Genomic DNA, 19,845 nt, shown 5'->3' with positions numbered 1-19,845 from the left:
AGTACACACACAGGAAACGGAACGTACACACAGTACACACACAGGAAACTGAACGTACACACAGTACACACACAGGAAACTGAACGTACACACAGTACACACACAGGAAACGGAACGTACACACAGCACACACACAGGAAACGGAACGTACACACAGTACACACACAGGAAACGGAACGTTCACACAGTACACACAGGAAACGGAACGTACACACAGTACACACAGGAAACGGAACGTACACACAGTACACACAGGAAACAAAACGTACACACAGTACACACAGAAAACGGAACGTACACACAGTACACACAGGAAACAGAACGTACACACAGGAAACGAAACGTACACACAGTACACACAGGAAACGGAACGTACACACAGTACACACAGGAAACGGAATGATCACACATACATTAGCGGAAACACACAGGCTTAGTTGGAAATCAGAATACAAGAAATAAAAACATTAAATTTTTACTTTCAATATTTAATTACTTCTCATCATTACACAAATACAAGTAAAGGAAGCCATTATTGTATGTAGCCAGTTTTCCTCAGTTCCTTGAGTATGAAGGATATTTCTTTGATGCACGAATAGTTTCCTGCACAAAGCGAGCCATGTAGAAGTCTTAGCCGGTCAACCAATATGTTTGGATCTTTCCATGATGTGTAATCAATCTCTTCTACCACCATCTTACTTGCTTGTTTATTATAAATACTGTTAATATCACAATCGTCCCAGTGATCATAATAAGCATTATCAGATTTATTTATTATAACACGACGTTTCCATCTTTCGGTCTCAGGACATCGCCACATTCTTCGATCTTGTCAGCTCTAGGTGCTTCATCACAGTCTATGCCTTTGTCAACAGCCTCAGAGTCACTGTAACAATCACTGTAGAAGACATCCTCTTCACCCAGATTACCGTATGAATTCGCTATCGATGATGTCGAAGTGTCTTCATCGTCTTCATGCTTCCTTTTTAGGAGTCCATCATTTTTACAAAGAATGGAGGATCTACTGAATATAGGCTTGAATGTATTCTCACTTTTCACGGTGTTGATACTTCCATTAGTTTCAGTCTTCCCGAAGCCATTAGCATCCTTCAATTTATGTTCTTCCTCACGATCGGGTGAGCTAATACCATCACGCTCAGGACAAGGAAAATTATTGTCGTAATGCAGATCACTCTTCTTTAGTCTAGTGGATCCATCGGTGTCCTCTATGCCGTAAGTAGTCTTGACTTTACATGTTCTACCATGTCTTTTTAAGCTGTCAATTCGTGTTAACAACCTGCTACAACGATTACAGCTTAACATGTTGCGTAGTGGGTTTCTAGCACAATCATTCTTCTCATGACGTCTAGCATTCCTTCTCATGGCAAAATCCTTGCCACAGTATCTACAGCGGCTTCCTTCCGATTCAGCTGCAGATAACAAACCACGATCCATGATAGCTTCTGTGACTAATGTTAGATACAAACTGTCAGTTTTCTCCAATTGGAACCATTTCTTAAATAGAGTTTTTGAAATATTTCATCAGCGAGAGTTAAGTTATCTAATGCAAAGCAAATTGATGCAAGTAGTTCTGGCTGTCGTCAACAGATGTCGCCACGTGTTGCTTGCAGGTAAATAATATCTATTTCATTAATGTGGGATGCGGAACGCTCACTATCGATCGCAAAGGGAGGTTGGCTTCGATAGTATCCAAGGAGAAAAAAGTTCGTCCTTCCTGCTAGTGCTTCTCAGATTTCTCACGGTCCGCCATCTTGGATTGCGACGTCACGGCGGCCATCTTGGATGGGTGTGACCTTGACCTTTGACCGAAACCGCAGGAGTGATCGCAAGAACACAAAGAAAACCATCATAATATTGGCAAGAATAATCAGGAGCACACGGAGGAAACCGCCACAAGTTTTCTTTAATATCATGAAATACAAAAAAAAATAATAAAAAATTAAAAATAAAAACGAAAAAAAATTCAAACATTCTGCTAGCTTGTGAACTTCTCATTGTTGAGCAAAGATAGAGTTCTAGTACAAGCCAGAATGTTTGAATTTTTTTTCGTTTTTATTTTTTATTTTTTATTATTTTTTTTTGTATTTCATGATATTAAAGAAAACTTGTGGCGGTTTCCTCCGTGTGCTCCTGATTATTCTTGCCAATATTATGATGGTTTTCTCCGTGTTCTTGCAATCACTCCTGCGGTTTCGGTCAAAGGTCAAGGTCACACCCATCCAAGATGGCCGCCGTGACGTCGCAATCCAAGATGGCGGACCGTGAGAAATCTGAGAAGCACTAGCAGGAAGGACGAACTTTTTTCTCCTTGGATACTATCGAAGCCAACCTCCCTTTGCGATCGATAGTGAGCGTTCCGCATCCCACATTAATGAAATAGATATTATTTACCTGCAAGCAACACGTGGCGACATCTGTTGACGACAGCCAGAACTACTTGCATCAATTTGCTTTGCATTAGATAACTTAACTCTCGCTGATGAAATATTTCAAAAACTCTATTTAAGAAATGGTTCCAATTGGAGAAAACTGACAGTTTGTATCTAACATTAGTCACAGAAGCTATCATGGATCGTGGTTTGTTATCTGCAGCTGAATCGGAAGGAAGCCGCTGTAGATACTGTGGCAAGGATTTTGCCATGAGAAGGAATGCTAGACGTCATGAGAAGAATGATTGTGCTAGAAACCCACTACGCAACATGTTAAGCTGTAATCGTTGTAGCAGGTTGTTAACACGAATTGACAGCTTAAAAAGACATGGTAGAACATGTAAAGTCAAGACTACTTACGGCATAGAGGACACCGATGGATCCACTAGACTAAAGAAGAGTGATCTGCATTACGACAATAATTTTCCTTGTCCTGAGCGTGATGGTATTAGCTCACCCGATCGTGAGGAAGAACATAAATTGAAGGATGCTAATGGCTTCGGGAAGACTGAAACTAATGGAAGTATCAACACCGTGAAAAGTGAGAATACATTCAAGCCTATATTCAGTAGATCCTCCATTCTTTGTAAAAATGATGGACTCCTAAAAAGGAAGCATGAAGACGATGAAGACACTTCGACATCATCGATAGCGAATTCATACGGTAATCTGGGTGAAGAGGATGTCTTCTACAGTGATTGTTACAGTGACTCTGAGGCTGTTGACAAAGGCATAGACTGTGATGAAGCACCTAGAGCTGACAAGATCGAAGAATGTGGCGATGTCCTGAGACCGAAAGATGGAAACGTCGTGTTATAATAAATAAATCTGATAATGCTTATTATGATCACTGGGACGATTGTGATATTAACAGTATTTATAATAAACAAGCAAGTAAGATGGTGGTAGAAGAGATTGATTACACATCATGGAAAGATCCAAACATATTGGTTGACCGGCTAAGACTTCTACATGGCTCGCTTTGTGCAGGAAACTATTCGTGCATCAAAGAAATATCCTTCATACTCAAGGAACTGAGGAAAACTGGCTACATACAATAATGGCTTCCTTTACTTGTATTTGTGTAATGATGAGAAGTAATTAAATATTGAAAGTAAAAATTTAATGTTTTTATTTCTTGTATTCTGATTTCCAACTAAGCCTGTGTGTTTCCGCTAATGTATGTGTGATCATTCCGTTTCCTGTGTGTACTGTGTGTACGTTCCGTTTCCTGTGTGTACTGTGTGTACGTTTCGTTTCCTGTGTGTACGTTCTGTTTCCTGTGTGTACTGTGTGTACGTTCCGTTTTCTGTGTGTACTGTGTGTACGTTTTGTTTCCTGTGTGTACTGTGTGTACGTTTTGTTTCCTGTGTGTACTGTGTGTACGTTCCGTTTCCTGTGTGTACTGTGTGTACGTTCCGTTTCCTGTGTGTACTGTGTGAACGTTCCGTTTCCTGTGTGTGTACTGTGTGTACGTTCCGTTTCCTGTGTGTGTGCTGTGTGTACGTTCCGTTTCCTGTGTGTGTACTGTGTGTACGTTCAGTTTCCTGTGTGTGTACTGTGTGTACGTTCAGTTTCCTGTGTGTGTACTGTGTGTACGTTCCGTTTCCTGTGTGTGTACTGTGTGTACGTTCAGTTTCCTGTGTGTGTACTGTGTGTACGTTCAGTTTCCTGTGTGTACTGTGTGTACATTCCGTTTCCTGTGTGTACTGTGTGTACGTTCTGTTTCCTGTGTGTACTGTGTGTACGTTCTGTTTCCTGTGTGTACTGTGTGTACGTTCCGTTTCCTGTGTGTACGTTCAGTTTCCTGTGTGTACTGTGTGTACGTTACGTTTCCTGTGTGTACTGTGTGTACGTTCCGTTTCCTGTGTGTGTACTGTGTGTACGTTCAGTTTCCTGTGTGTACTGTGTGTACGTTCCGTTTCCTGTGTGTACTGTGTGTACGTTCCGTTTCCTGTGTGTACTGTGTGTACATTGCGTGTTGGAGCCGAGTAGACTTGTATCCATGTAGCTTCATAGAACTGTAGTTTCGTAGCCATGCGCTTGTTTAGTCATGCAGTCTCGCGGTCATGAATAACTCTTAACCAGCTAGATTTTTTAAGACTCGTAGCCTTGTGGCCTCATAGTCTTTTAGACACGTAGAATTCTAGCCGAATATATTTGGATTTGATGATACAAAAGACAGTTGGAGCCTATGACTGTAGGAGCCAATGACTGATGGAGTCACTAGACTGATGGAATCAATAGACTGATGGAACCAATGAATAATGGAGCCAATGAATATTGGAGCCAATGAATATTGGTGCTAATGACAAATGTGCTGCCTTTTCGATGATGGTGCTGCCTTTTCGTTGTCGGTGTTTCCAAATGTGCTGTCTTATCGTTGTCGGTGCTTCCAAATGGGCTGTCTTTTCGTTGACGGTACTTCCAAATGTGCTGCCTTTTCGTTGTCGGTGCTACCAAATGTGCTTCCTTTTTGATGATGGTGCAGCCTTTTCGTTGTTGGTGCTTCCAAATGTGCTGCCTTTTTGATGATGGTGCTTCCAAATGTGCTTCCTTTTTTTTGTTGATGGTGCTTCTATTTTTTTAATGTTGTTTTGACTCTAGTATTATAATAAATTGTTCTTGATTTGACTAGCGTATTATTCCAGCCGGTGCATGTATATAAGCGGGTCCTAGACAGCAGGACGCTCAGTTTGTTACTTCCGTCGACGGTGTACGGATCACCTAGTTTGTTTCTTCTGGTGAATAAGTCGTGTAATTGCCTGTTCTTGAGACTTCGATGGCATCTTTACCGACTTTAACGTCGAACTCGATGGAGGATGCACCATCGACTACGGGAACCATGACGTCAGCGCCGACGATTTTGGAGCAGATCCCGTTGACAACGCCTCTGACAACACTGGAGGAGACTTCGATATGTGCTGATCCACCATCATCTGAAGTTTCGTCAGCATTGAATACTTCAATTAATGAAGAGCGTACTTCGCATCAGTGCAAATACTGTGGTGCATCATTTACTATCACCTCAAATGCTCGCAGACATGAAAGAAGCGGTTGTTCTAATAATGTTCAAAGAATACAATTTCAGTGCAATAAGTGCAATAAACTAATTTCACGTCTCGATAGCTTACATCGTCATTATAAAAAATGCTCCGAGACGTATAATGAACATGGTTATTGATTTGACTCATGTGTTGTACCGTCTAATGAAACTATATAAGTGATATGAACTTCCGTCCGTCTCTGGTTGTGGTGATGAACGGATCGGATAGACATTTAAAGTCATGTAAAAGGCTTAGTCCGTACAATAAGAAGACTGTTTGAACCGAGGAATCCAAAAAGGCTTTAGTAATTTGTCAGTGTTTTTTTTTGTACTTGTAGTAGTGTATTGAATTTATGTAATAAAATTTTTTAAAAGAACTTGCGGTGTTTTTATTTTCTCAAACCTGTCGCTTTTGTGGTATTTTTTAAAATTAAAGTTGTTTTGTATCGGTCAGGGATCGAACCAAGGACCTTATTCGATCTAATCAATCAGTATATAGATTACAAATTTATTTAATGAATTTTGAACTTTTTCCCGAATCTCTAGCATTAAAATTACGAATTTCCAATATGGTGGTCTTGATGTCTGATAGGATGATGGTAGTAGAGGATTTAAAGTCTCTTTAAATATGTTGAACATGGTTTATTGAAGTTATTATTTTTTTCTCATAAAATTAAACATTATTGTAACGATCGAGGGTCGAACCAAGGACAGGAATCCATCGAATCAATATGTAAATTAATGAGTGATTTATTTAATGAATTTTGGAACTTTTCCCGAATTTCTAGCTAAATAATTACGGATTTTCAAGATGGCGGCCAAATTTCAAGATGGCGGGTGTCACAGTAATAAATGATTACTGCACTCTAGCGGATAAGAACTAAACTAACATGGTGTCAGCGCACTCTCGCCGACGAAAACATGATGGTGGTCTCCAGCAATGAAGACAAGATGGCGGACATGACGTCATACTAGGTGACGATATATATGCTTTGAAAAAAGTGGTGGGAGTCAGTCTGCCTGCAACCACCATTGAGGAAGGAGCCTGTTGCCATTTTTAATTTTTTTTGCACTAGTCGGGTTCGAACCGAGGACTCCGAACTCCGTGCCGTAAAAGTATATTTTTATAAGTATTTTATTAAAATTTTATTATTTGAATTTTTTTATAATTTTTAAAAAAAATTTCATTAAAATCGGATAATAAATAAAAAAGTTAAAGATGGCGGTCGTACCGAAAATTGCAACTATGGTGTCATATTTCAAAATGGCTGTCATGGCATCCTAGTTTTCAAGGTCATGACCTCGGCGGCTTAGAGCGGCTAGCTCTTAGGAGTTTTAAGCCGCTTTTAGGAATTTGGTTTTTTTCTAGGGCAAACCGACTTTTGAGGATTTTTCGAAATTCTAATTTTTGGATTGTGGAATTTTTTGAGAATTTTTGGCGGAATTGTTTTCACAGAAATGTAAATTTTGACGAATTTTGAGGAATTTTGGGCAAATTTTGCCCAATTTTGGCGAATTTTGAGGGTCAAAGGTCAAGGTCAAACTTGTCCCGTTACGCTGTGTCCCGTTACACTCCTCGAAGATGGCCGCCGTGACGTTACAATCCAATATGGCGGACCGACAATCACAATCCGCACCATCCACAGCCAGAAGCCAGTCCCAGTAGCCCCATTCATATACTACTAATCAGTAATATTATTATTATTATTCAATTCGATAAGACGCCAAGAAACCAACTACTTTATTTATCTCACTGCTGAACATACTGTGTCCAACCGCTCTTTCAGTGAAAATGTTCAGTCACTGTTTACGTGCAGTGTTTTTGTTTCTTCGAATGTTTATTTTAAAAGTTGTAGCATTGGCATGAACACCCCGTGACTACTTAACGTGATGTGTTGCCTCCTGGATTGTGTGTGGTGGGAAAAAAAAAAAAAAAAAAAAAAAAAAAAAAAAAAAAAAAAAAGCGTATAGATAAGTCCGCGATAGCAAATGTTTATCTTCTAAGGGTGACTCACAGTAAACATTTTTATCTTTCAAAATTGGTTTTAAAAATGAGATACTTGCTAAGCTATTTCCACCAACATAGTATTAATCCTTAACCAATTAAAGGTTGGTTAACCTTAGGCCGTCATTTATATCAGAATTGGCCTTCACGCCATGCAATAAGAGGGGTGTATGTGTGTTAGTGAGGCGGGATGATTGGTGCGACTCTTGCTGGTGCTTCTAGCGCGGTGTTGCCTCGTCGTTCGTAGGACAGCTATGAGATTTGAACGGTGACCGTAATATTATACGGTGGAGAATTGAAGATGAAGGTGTAATGCAGGGTTCTTGAGAGCTTTCAAGGATCTGTACCGGGTGTATCATGCCTATAATTAATTCTGAAAACACGCGTTTTAGCCATTATCAGTCGTCTGAAAATACAGTTTAGAAACGAAATACTGAAACAGAACTACTCATCCGTAGAGACGGGAAAAATTCGCGGGTTCAATGACCTGCAGGATGAACCCCATAGTTCTACGTACACTCGGTCAAATGCCACCCACTCATTGGCTGCTGTCTTGTGAGACGTTCCCAACGTAGCAGCCTGTGATTCGATAAAGCTTCGGTTGGGTGTTTTCTCATTGGCCCAGAGTCATCCAGGTGAGTTGTGAACCAATAGCAGAGGCAGCACTAAGGTATAACTATTTGTGTTTTAGCCTGTCGCGAAATGAATTCGCGAATTTTTCCGGTCTCTACTCATCCGCCATCTGCGTACATTCTTGAATGCTTTTCGTGAACAGATGCCAATCACTAGAGACCGGAAGAATTCGCGGATTCATTAGGCGATAGGCTAGAAGTCAAATACATATAACTTTTAGATGATTTTGCTATTGACTTATTGTTCATCTGTACGAATCTCAACCAATTATAAACCCTCGACCAAAGAAGGATCGAATCACAGACAAACCAGCTGAGACGACTCACAAGTCAGCAGCCAATGAACTGGAGTTATTTGCCCAAGTGCACAGGGGAATGGGCAGTCTTTCCTGAAGACTATTGAAACCGCGAATTTTTCATGTCCCTACCAATCACGTATCTTGAGCACTGATTTTTTTTTTCTGTAGCTCCGCACGCATGGTAGATTGGTTCGCGAGGTATTCGTGGACGCCCTCGTGGAAGGACCACGGCTCCCCCCCCCCCCCCTACCCCCCCCTTCTCCCGTCGCCGGTGCAGTTGCATGCACGTAGGGGGCAGCTGCGCTCCACGCCGCGTGATTTATCTCCCCGGTCTGCGGCCGACGCGACTGTGTTCTCCCCCGCCCCTGCAGGGACGACCATTGTCGCATTCGCGCGCCCTCGGCTTGTCCGCGCACTCGCCCTTCCTTCCCTCCCTCCTCCTCCTCCCCCTCGTGCACTGCTCCCGACACCTCGTGCCGGCCAGACCCGCGAACACATGCTCCGAGGATGCGCGCATGCGCGGCGGGAAGCCTGCTACTACCCTCCACCCCCCACACCCCTCAACTATCTTCAACCTACCGTCAGCAGCCCTAGTTCGCCGCTCGTTCGTGCTACAGATAGGTCGGAATTTTAAAAAAATAAATAAATATTATAAATAAGTAAATAAAACTTTTTATTTTGTTACGAGATCTCATATTTTTTTGGCTACTTTCAGAGGCTTTAACCCGTCATTCGTCGCGTGTTAACAATGTTACACTTTTTGGTCGTACGTTAAGGGTATTTCTCACATTCTTTTCTTTCGTTATAAAAACACATTTCAGTAAATAAAATAATAACCTATTAACAATTTACTATTAATACTGTTTATATGTTTTGTGCCCTTATATTATATTATAATGCATTTACATAAACATGGGTGTTAAAAAAAACACCGACGTAGGTATCTGAATGTGTTTCATTTTAAAATCCTCAGTATTATACCTAAGTATTAGTTTGAGCCCGCGAAAAAAAATTAAGGTTGCCCAAAATAGTCAATTATAACTATAAGTGAAAAATTTTAACGACACAGAATCTTTATGTTTGCAGGTTGGGCATGAGTAAGTAGAAACGTCATCAGTGCCTCGCATATTGCGCACACGTTTGTAATTTTCCTGTTTTCTTTTTTTTTCTGCAAGACAAAATGAACAAATTTAATTTTTAAAAAAAATTCAGTACTACTGCGAAAAAAAAAACTCTAATAAAACTCAATCTGCAGTGTCGCAGTGATAATATTAGTAACAGTCTGCTTCGGTTCCACAAAAGCGACTGGTTGTGCGGTGAGGAAAGTTCGCACGCACTACGAACGACAGTAAACAGACCTGTCTCAAGGCCAACAGTGCATCAACCGTTTCCACCAATTCGGGTGTTGTCCAATGAGAGTTGACGAAAAGGCCAAGGCTGCTGCTTTCTCCAAAAATAAAACCATATCATTTAATAGTGTGAGAGAAATGGCTCGTAGCGCAACAAATGACAACAGAGACAAATGTTAACAAAGGTTTAACACACAGCTGGTCTGGAAATACATTCGGGAAAAGTACATGACTCTAATTATAAACCATAAAAATGTTTTGCTATCGAGATAGGCAAAGAGTGAGAAGTAGGAGGTGGGAAGGTCGTTCTGATCTATACTTGAATTATTACGTGAGAAAGATTGCACACACCCTCTTCCTAGTTTCTTGCCTCCATGGCGCCACTAACGGATCTATAGCGGCATTTACACACACACACACACACACCAACACGAACCCTGATTAATTTTCAGATGTTAGAAGTTCTCCTAATCCCTTATCATAGTTTACCAAACTTACTGAAGTATTGTTTTACTGCAGTTCTATAGATAAAAGGATGTTTTGAACCACAAATAAAAATGTACTATATTTATATCAAGATTAATTGAACTAACATTGAAATTATACTAGAAAATTTAATTGGGCGCTCTCCTGATCTTCGTTCTGGATCCGCCCTCGCGTGACGCGTATCTCGCCGGGTGTCTGACGGACTGCGCGATCCTCGCTGGGGACCGCCGTCAGATTTGGTCTTCCTATCGACCGATCGATCGTTCCCCAGGGGTCGCCCCCCACCCCACACCCACTACCCTCTACTTCATCCCCTCCCCGACGGAAATGACATGTGGTCGACCCAAGTGCGGTTCGGGGGTTCGGGAGAAAAAGAGGAAGGGAGTAGAGGGGGGAACGGTGTTTAGTTCTGCCTTGCAAACTCCCTCCCTCCCTCCCCTCTCTTTGCCCCAGCAGCTTCGCGCGTCTTTACGCATACTGGCGAGGGATTAACCGCCGCGCGGGAATCAAACGTCCCTCGAGGAGAGTCGATATTGGAGTTCCGAGCCGGCCCTCTCCCACCCGGCGATTGTTTGTGCAGCGGCGAGTTAAGGAGGGGGCACGCCAGTGCTGATCTCCCTTCTTTGTTGGGTCTTGGCCCGTGGTTCAGCCTAGCCTGCTGCAGGCAGTGCGGACTGGACGTGCGTCAATGAGCTTCACTCATTTGACTGTTCAGGCTGAGAGCGGGACTCATTTCATGCAAGCCTGCCGGAGGCTTGAGTTTGTCCTGTTCTCTGCTTGCTGCAAGCTCAATGCATGGCATTGCCCTTCTCGAGCCCGGTTCGGAGGGTATACATATGTTTACTTAAATACTTATTTTCGTGGGTTAAACTTTTTTTCGTCAAAAGTTGTATGAAACTATTTAAGTTCGGTTATTAGAGACCATAATTTTGTAACACTCCAAGGCCAATCCACTCCAATTATTGGCATGTTTTGCAACAAAACCCTTTCTTAGTGCAATAGTCGCTCTCAACTAAACTAGTTTCCACCCGGCACAAGAACTTATCTTGCACCCATTCTCTCTCTCGCTCTCTCTCTCTCTCTCTCTCTCTCTTTTCTTCGCTCATTATTAACAAAAAACCAAACCAAAACCCCGTCCTGACAACACCTTTTATTGCCACCACATTTTAATTGCACTATTCCAAATTTTATTCAACTTAGATGGTAACTAAAACTATTTATTTGCAGTCATTTCATTTTTACTACAAGATAAAATACCTAATCTTTCTAAGATTTTTTTTAGTTTGCAAATAATCGTAGAGTAGCATGTTTGGCATATGCTTTCACACTCATCATAAATTTCCAAATGAAATGAAAATTATATCAAATTTTTTCAGATGTGTGCTAAATCAACAGACAGATTAGGATATTTAATTTTAGGAATAATAGATTTTACTCAAGTTTTATCTTGAGTATTATAGGTACTTAGAAATTTTAGGAAAGTGAGAGAAAAATTAATACTAGTGAGCTTCTTTTTCTCGTTGTTTAGCTCTTTTGAATTCTGTATCAGGCTGTTTTTTTACACATGTATGATTAAAAACGAATATCAAACAATTTAAACAACTAACGAGATTGTATACTCGCAAGCGGCAGAACTGACTTAATTGACAGAACAGAAGCACTACAAACTTGGAAAGGTATTCCCAGGCGCATGACCAACTTTTGTGTATATAAGTGTTTGTTATTTTGTATTACTTATTTAAATATTTGCTCAAGCCATAAATAACTGATTTATTTTTACCATAATTTCCAACATTTTACGGAACAGAAGAAAAAAAAACTATTTTCGATATACAGGCCCTTATAAAAGTAATAATATTTACTGTACTCTGCGAACGTTGACTTAAAAAAATATCCAGAGCTATTCCCAATGTCTTGTCAAGGTGTAAAATATTAAAAATGATTTTTTTTTTTTTGACAAATTATCAAAAAACCAAACCGGCAGAAATTGACAGGTTTGTCACATACTTTGTAGAAAATTTAAATTAATTTAAATATTCCTTTAAGTGGTTGTGTGCAAAATTTGTAAACGTAAATGTTATTTTATGTACATTTTATGGCTTACATTAGTATTGTTTCCATTTCTGTTTCAGACTCGGATACATCAGTTCCAGAACACTATCACCAAGTTGAACAAAGAAAATGAGGCTTTAAAGAATCAGATCAGGGCTTTGGAAGCAGCAGTAAGTGAGAAAAAAGTTACCATTTTTGAAATTAGATTTCTTCAATAATTAGTTTGGGTTTGAATTGTGGGTTAGACAAATATTGTAATTCGTGCCATGGAGTAACTACAAAAAAAAAATATACACAGTTTTCCAGAAGAAAATACATTAGATAACATTATTGGACATCAGCAAGAATTTTGTGTGACAAACCAAACATTGTTGTCACGTCGGATAGCCTACAGTTCACAGGGAAGAAAGCCACAACCACAACCCAAATGGTTACAAATTTGACCTAAGTAAAAGGTTAGGTTATGTTAGGTCGGTGTAATAATTAATAGTTTCTTTTTTTCTGGAAGGGTATGTTAGGTCACGTTATGTTATTGTAACTAAAATTAAAGGTTGGTTAGATTAGGTTAGCGTTGTTTGAAATACTCTATGACCTTAAAATATATAAACCCTTGCAATTTCACGAGCGAGAAATTTGAATTGCTTCAGGTGTGGCTCTCATCCGCATAAGCGGTATGTTTTTCTTGTCACATCAGTCAGTTACATAGATGGGAGAAGATGTGTCCAGTATTAACAGTAAGTTATTTTACACACTCACCTGTGTTACTGTCATAGGGCTGTTCTAACATCTCTAATGTATTTATATCTAGTATTAGTACTATAAACTTTGTCAGTAAATTGTTCTATAGATTTTAACATAACCAAACAGTAATTTCTATGAGCTTGTATTCTTTCTCCATGTATTCCATGTGCAATGAAGATTTTAATCTTTGTTGTGGAGCTTTATTAAATGTCATAGTGTAATGTTTCTTTTTCGATCCGCTGCAAACATTTCAGTGCATATAGTCCAAAACTTGGAGGTAATAAGTAAGAGAGTGGATGTGTACAAGCTTTGTGTTGTTAATAGTTGAAGCCAAAATGAGAATGACAATACCCCTTTGGAGAGCAAATCACTTGTGGTTATAATTGAGTTTAATGCTAATTCTTGGCTGATTGGTAGTTATTTTGGAGGTAAGAAGCTATGGAGTGTGTGTGTGCAAAATTTGCCTTGTTAATACTTGATGTTGAATGTTTTTCAGAGAGCAAAACAATTTTTGGTTATAATTAAGTTATATGCGAATGCCTTGAAGTAGAACCGACACCTATTTCATAGATTTCCAATTTATGACAATAACCTGAGAATTATCTTTTATAAAATGGTTTAATTTTTAGTTGTCTTGAATTTTATAACATGTTTTTTAGATTTTTTTTTTTTAAATATAGCTGCATACGTACTTCACAAAAATATAGCTTATGATCTCTCTCCTTACTCTTGTGTGATCAATGGACAATACTTAGCGTAGGAGTATAATAAGTTTTTTTTTTTAAAAAAAAACTCAATGATTTGTGTTAATTTGTCAAAAATTTAATTCAAATCTTGCCGAATTCATTTTAGACCTACATGATTGTTAAAAAAAATTTTAAAAACAATATTCGCTTTATGATGGCATTTTTGACGATTCTTCCAAGCAAGTTCCTTTTAAGCTGCTGAACCAACTTAATAGCATCGATTAACCTTCATACCATTATGTATTATTTTGCTAGTGAAGAGTCATGTCACCATATGTGTTATACAACTACTCCATGGTGGAACATAACAGCGTGCAGTACTGGGTCCTAGCATGAATGTTGTGCAGGCAGGGTGCGGGAGAGGTCGTAGCACGAATGATCTCACGGCAGGGTGCGGGAGAGGTCGTGGCACGAGTGTTCTCGCGGCAGGGTGCGGGAGAGGTCGTGGCACGAGTGTTCTCGCGGCAGGGTGCGGGAGAGGTCGTGGCACGAGTGTTCTCCAGGCAGGGTGCGGGAGAGGTCGTGGCACGAGTGTTCTCGCGGCAGGGTGCGGGAGAGGTCGTGGCACGAGTGTTCTCGCGGCAGGGTGCGGGAGAGGTCGTGGCACGAGTGTTGTCCCGGCAGGGTGCGGGAGAGGTCGTGGCACGAGTGTTCTCGCGGCAGGGTGCGGTAGAGGTCGTGGCACGAGTGTTGTCCCGGCAGGGTGCGGTAGAGGTCGTGGCACGAGTGTTCTCGCGGCAGGGTGCGGGAGAGGTCGTAGCACGAATGATCTCACGGCAGGGTGCGGGAGAGGTCGTGGCACGAGTGTTCTCGCGGCAGGGTGCGGGAGAGGTCGTGGCACGAGTGTTCTCGCGGCAGGGTGCGGTAGAGGTCGTGGCACGAGTGTTGTCCCGGCAGGGTGCGGGAGAGGTCGTGGCACGAGTGTTCTCGCGGCAGGGTGCGGGAGAGGTCGTAGCACGAATGATCTCACGGCAGGGTGCGGGAGAGGTCGTGGCACGAGTGTTCTCGCGGCAGGGTGCGGGAGAGGTCGTAGCACGAATGATCTCACGGCAGGGTGCGGGAGAGGTCGTGGCACGAGTGTTCTCGCGGCAGGGTGCGGTAGAGGTCGTGGCACGAGTGTTCTCGCGGCAGGGTGCGGGAGAGGTCGTGGCACGAGTGTTGTCCCGGCAGGGTGCGGGAGAGGTCGTGGCACGAGTGTTCTCGCGGCAGGGTGCGGGAGAGGTCGTGGCACGAGTGTTCTCCAGGCAGGGTGCGGGAGAGGTCGTGGCACGAGTGTTCTCGCGGCAGGGTGCGGGAGAGGTCGTGGCACGAGTGTTCTCGCGGCAGGGTGCGGGAGAGGTCGTGGCACGAGTGTTCTCGCGGCAGGGTGCGGGAGAGGTCGTGTCACGAGTGTTCTCGCGGCAGGGTGCGGGAGAGGTCGTGGCACGAGTGTTCTCGCGGCAGGGTGCGGGAGAGGTCGTGGCACGAGTGTTCTCCAGGCAGGGTGCGGGAGAGGTCGTGGCACGAGTGTTCTCGCGGCAGGGTGCGGGAGAGGTCGTGGCACGAGTGTTCTCCAGGCAGGGTGCGGGAGAGGTCGTGGCACGAGTGTTCTCGCGGCAGGGTGCGGGAGAGGTCGTGGCACGAGTGTTCTCCAGGCAGGGTGCGGGAGAGGTCGTGGCACGAGTGTTCTCGCGGCAGGGTGCGGGAGAGGTCGTGGCACGAGTGTTCTCCAGGCAGGGTGCGGGAGAGGTCGTGGCACGAGTGTTCTCGCGGCAGGGTGCGGGAGAGGTCGTGGCACGAGTGTTGTCCCGGCAGGGTGCGGGAGAGGTCGTGGCACGAGTGTTGTCCCGGCAGGGTGCGGGAGAGGTCGTGGCACGAGTGTTCTCGCGGCAGGGTGCGGGAGAGGTCGTGGCACGAGTGTTGTCCCGGCAGAGTGCGGGAGAGGTCGTGGCACGAGTGTTCTCGCGGCAGGGTGCGGGAGAGGTCGTGGCACGAGTGTTCTCGCGGCAGGGTGCGGGAGAGGTCGTGGCACGAGTGTTCTCGTGGCAGGGTGCGGGAGAGGTCGTGGCACGAGTGTTCTCCAGGCAGGGTGCGGGAGAGGTCGTGGCACGAGTGTTCTCGCGGCAGGGTGCGGGAGAGGTCGTGGCACGAGTGTTCTCCAGGCAGGGTGCGGGAGAGGTCGTGGCACGAGTGTTCTCGCGGCAGGGTGCGGGAGAGGTCGTGGCACGAGTGTTCTCGCGGCAGGGTGCGGGAGAGGTCGTGGCACGAGTGTTCTCGCGGCAGGGTGCGGGAGAGGTCGTGGCACGAGTGTTCTCGCGGCAGGGTGCGGGAGAGGTCGTGGCACGAGTGTTCTCGCGGCAGGGTGCGGGAGAGGTCGTGGCACGAGTGTTCTCGTGGCAGGGTGCGGGAGAGGTCGTGGCACGAGTGTTCTCCAGGCAGGGTGCGGGAGAGGTCGTGGCACGAGTGTTCTCGCGGCAGGGTGCGGGAGAGGTCGTGGCACGAGTGTTCTCGCGGCAGGGTGCGGGAGAGGTCGTGGCACGAGTGTTCTCGCGGCAGGGTGCGGGAGAGGTCGTGGCACGAGTGTTCTCGCGGCAGGGTGCGGGAGAGGTCGTGGCACGAGTGTTCTCGCGGCAGGGTGCGGGAGAGGTCGTGGCACGAGTGTTCTCGCGGCAGGGTGCGGGAGAGGTCGTGGCACGAGTGTTCTCGTGGCAGGGTGCGGGAGAGGTCGTGGCACGAGTGTTCTCCAGGCAGGGTGCGGGAGAGGTCGTGGCACGAGTGTTCTCGCGGCAGGGTGCGGGAGAGGTCGTGGCACGAGTGTTCTCCAGGCAGGGTGCGGGAGAGGTCGTGGCACGAGTGTTCTCGCGGCAGGGTGCGGGAGAGGTCGTGGCACGAGTGTTCTCGCGGCAGGGTGCGGGAGAGGTCGTGGCACGAGTGTTCTCGCGGCAGGGTGCGGGAGAGGTCGTGGCACGAGTGTTCTCGCGGCAGGGTGCGGGAGAGGTCGTGGCACGAGTGTTCTCGCGGCAGGGTGTGGGAGAGGTCGTGGCACGAGTGTTCTCCAGGCAGGGTGCGGGAGAGGTCGTGGCACGAGTGTTCTCGCGGCAGGGTGCGGGAGAGGTCGTGGCACGAGTGTTCTCGCGGCAGGGTGCGGGAGAGGTCGTGGCACGAGTGTTCTCCAGGCAGGGTGCGGGAGAGGTCGTGGCACGAGTGTTCTCGCGGCAGGGTGCGGGAGAGGTTGTGGCACGAGTGTTGTCCCGGCAGGGTGCGGGAGAGGTCGTGGCACGAGTGTTCTCGCGGCAGGGTGTGGGAGAGGTCGTGGCACGAGTGTTGTCCCGGCAGGGTGCGGGAGAGGTCGTGGCACGAGTGTTCTCGCGGCAGGGTGTGGGAGAGGTCGTGGCACGAGTGTTCTCGCGGCAGGGTGCGGGAGAGGTCGTGGCACGAGTGTTCTCGCGGCAGGGTGCGGGAGAGGTCGTGGCACGAGTGTTCTCGCGGCAGGGTGCGGGAGAGGTCGTGGCACGAGTGTTCTCGCGGCAGGGTGCGGGAGAGGTCGTGGCACGAGTGTTCTCGCGGCAGGGTGCGGGAGAGGTCGTGGCACGAGTGTTCTCGCGGCAGGGTGCGGGAGAGGTCGTGGCACGAGTGTTCTCCAGGCAGGGTGCGGGAGAGGTCGTGGCACGAGTGTTCTCGCGGCAGGGTGCGGGAGAGGTCGTGGCACGAGTGTTCTCGCGGCAGGGTGCGGGAGAGGTCGTGGCACGAGTGTTCTCCAGGCAGGGTGCGGGAGAGGTCCTGGCACGAGTGTTCTCGCGGCAGGGTGCGGGAGAGGTCGTGGCACGAGTGTTCTCGCGGCAGGGTGCGGGAGAGGTCGTGGCACGAGTGTTCTCACGGCAGGGTGCGGGAGAGGTCGTGGCACGAGTGTTCTCCAGGCAGGGTGCGGGAGAGGTCGTGGCACGAGTGTTCTCCAGGCAGGGTGCGGGAGAGGTCGTAGCACGAGTGTTCTCGCGGCAGGGTGCGGGAGAGGTCGTGGCACGAGTGTTCTCCAGGCAGGGTGCGGGAGAGGTCGTGGCACGAGTGTTCTCGCGGCAGGGTGCGGGAGAGGTCGTGGCACGAGTGTTCTCGCGGCAGGGTGCGGGAGAGGTCGTGTCACGAGTGTTCTCGCGGCAGGGTGCGGGAGAGGTCGTGGCACGAGTGTTCTCCAGGCAGGGTGCGGGAGAGGTCGTAGCACGAGTGTTCTCGCGGCAGGGTGCGGGAGAGGTCGTAGCACGAGTGTTCTCCCAGCAGGGTGCGGGAGAGGTCGTAGCACGAGTGTTGTCCCGGCAGGGTGCGGGAGAGGTGCAGAGCTCGCTGGTGGAGAGACTGCGGCTGCTGGAGGCGGAGAACAGCAGCCTGACCAGGGACGCGGAGCAGCAGAGGACCCAGTACGAGCGCTGCCTGGACGACGTGGCCAACCAGGTCGTCAAGGCCCTGCTGTCCCAGAAGGTACCGCTGTTCGTAAGGTTCAGTTTCATCTCTGCCACTGTCAGACTAGTTATCTCGGTGTCCTTTTGGCTCATCCACGTTACACTGGTCTCACAGCACACATACAAATGTGCACTATTTTAATTATAGTTTCGAAAAGGGCTCAATCAAACACAACCATCTTAATTTACTCCATCCTTTCCATATCACATTAATGAATATAGCTGTGAACAAAAAAAAATTATTTATTTATGTGTTTGTGTGCGAGCTTAATGTAAACACTAATATGCCTGGTATGATAGGATTTTCCAAAAGAAGCCAAATTGATAATTTCTTGAATTATTTTTGCATTGGGGTCATAGAAAAACCTTCAAGAAAGTACAATGAAGATAAATACATAAGCACACAGAAAACGAGCCAAAAAACATCTGATGTCAAACTGTCAAATGTCTAGACAGCACAGAGAAATCAGTGGAAAGAATTTAATTAGAAAAATATTGCAGAAGACAAAATGTTTGGCAAGTATGGAAAATGGTTCTTTGATGACAAATATGTAGTTATGAAATTATAAATTTAGTAATGAAAAGTGAAGTGACTCCCAACATTTAATGGGGGATAACTAATTATAACTTTTTTTTTAAAAGACTGATTCAAATAATATGTAGTATCAGAGTCAGCTCCAGGCCTGAGCAAGTCTGACGATTGCGGAGGGCCCTCTGAATAATACAACCCTGTGCGAGCCCTTTCATTTTTTTCTACTTTCATTGTTTGTCTAGTTTTCTGTGGAAAAAACAATAAAACGTGAAAGGAAAAGGGAAGAATTAAATTGGTTATTAGCATGTACTTTAAAGCGCTGGCCAATATCCCTTCGATTTTAGTTTAGTTTTCATGATTTTATTTAAAAACCTTTCAAAGATTTTATTGCCTCCTATGATGATGCGATTTCACTCGAATTTTATCATTGGCATTTATAAAACTAGCTCGAGCATAGTTTATCAGGAAAGAATATCAAAATTTATCAAAATAGGTTAGTAAATACCATGTTCGGAATTCAAGGTCATGTTGGTCTTAACAAAATGTATTTAAAATAAATTGTTGTGGTGGAGGGACCCCCGAAACCTCCGAGGTTCCCCGAAAAGGTACTTCTCCCAAATGTTAGGTCCCCGCAAATTTAAATGGCTCAGGGCCGTACAAAGTCCAGACCCGCCACTGTGTAACATGTGGAGTATATGTACCAACATTAACACCTATGCAGTGCTTGTATCATGAGAGATGCGAAGGAATTCAAATAAAAAAAAAACAATGCTGTGAAAATGCAATTACCCAGTCAGTACATAGGATGAAGTTAGATCTTAAGATTTTGGTCTCACACACCATTTATTATTATTATTTTTTTCTTTTTATCACTATTATTTGAAGGCTTTTCCTGTAAGTTTATCTCTATAAAGCTTTTACATTTTAGGTATTAATCATCTTAAATTTCCCTAACCAATGTTTTTTAAATTTTATATAGCTAGAGATAAGATTATATGGTGAATTGCGACAAAGCCGAAATAATGCTTAAACGCATGCCAGTACACCATATAACACTGAAATGCAAGTTAATACACC

The 19,845-nt window shown here is 45.0% G+C and overlaps 1 protein-coding gene across 5 annotated transcripts in view; it reads left to right on the top strand.

Annotated features, from left to right (window-relative positions):
• Nucleotides 1-19,845, top strand: part of LOC134532655 (uncharacterized) — a 542,884-nt gene that overhangs the window by 498,385 nt on the left and 24,654 nt on the right. For all 5 annotated transcript variants that reach the window (XM_063369314.1, XM_063369313.1, XM_063369312.1 and 2 more), the window contains 2 exons: nucleotides 12,400-12,489; nucleotides 18,097-18,255. In XM_063369314.1, coding sequence (XP_063225384.1) covers nucleotides 12,400-12,489; nucleotides 18,097-18,255 — 249 coding nt within the window. The remainder of the gene's footprint in view (nucleotides 1-12,399; nucleotides 12,490-18,096; nucleotides 18,256-19,845) is intronic.

The sequence above is a fragment of the Bacillus rossius genome, chromosome 6, assembly GCF_032445375.1.
Source record: "Bacillus rossius redtenbacheri isolate Brsri chromosome 6, Brsri_v3, whole genome shotgun sequence".
Taxonomy (NCBI): Eukaryota; Metazoa; Arthropoda; class Insecta; order Phasmatodea; family Bacillidae; genus Bacillus; species Bacillus rossius.
The sequence above is the reverse complement of the archived record's forward strand: the minus strand, read 5'-3'. Positions and strand labels throughout refer to the sequence as shown.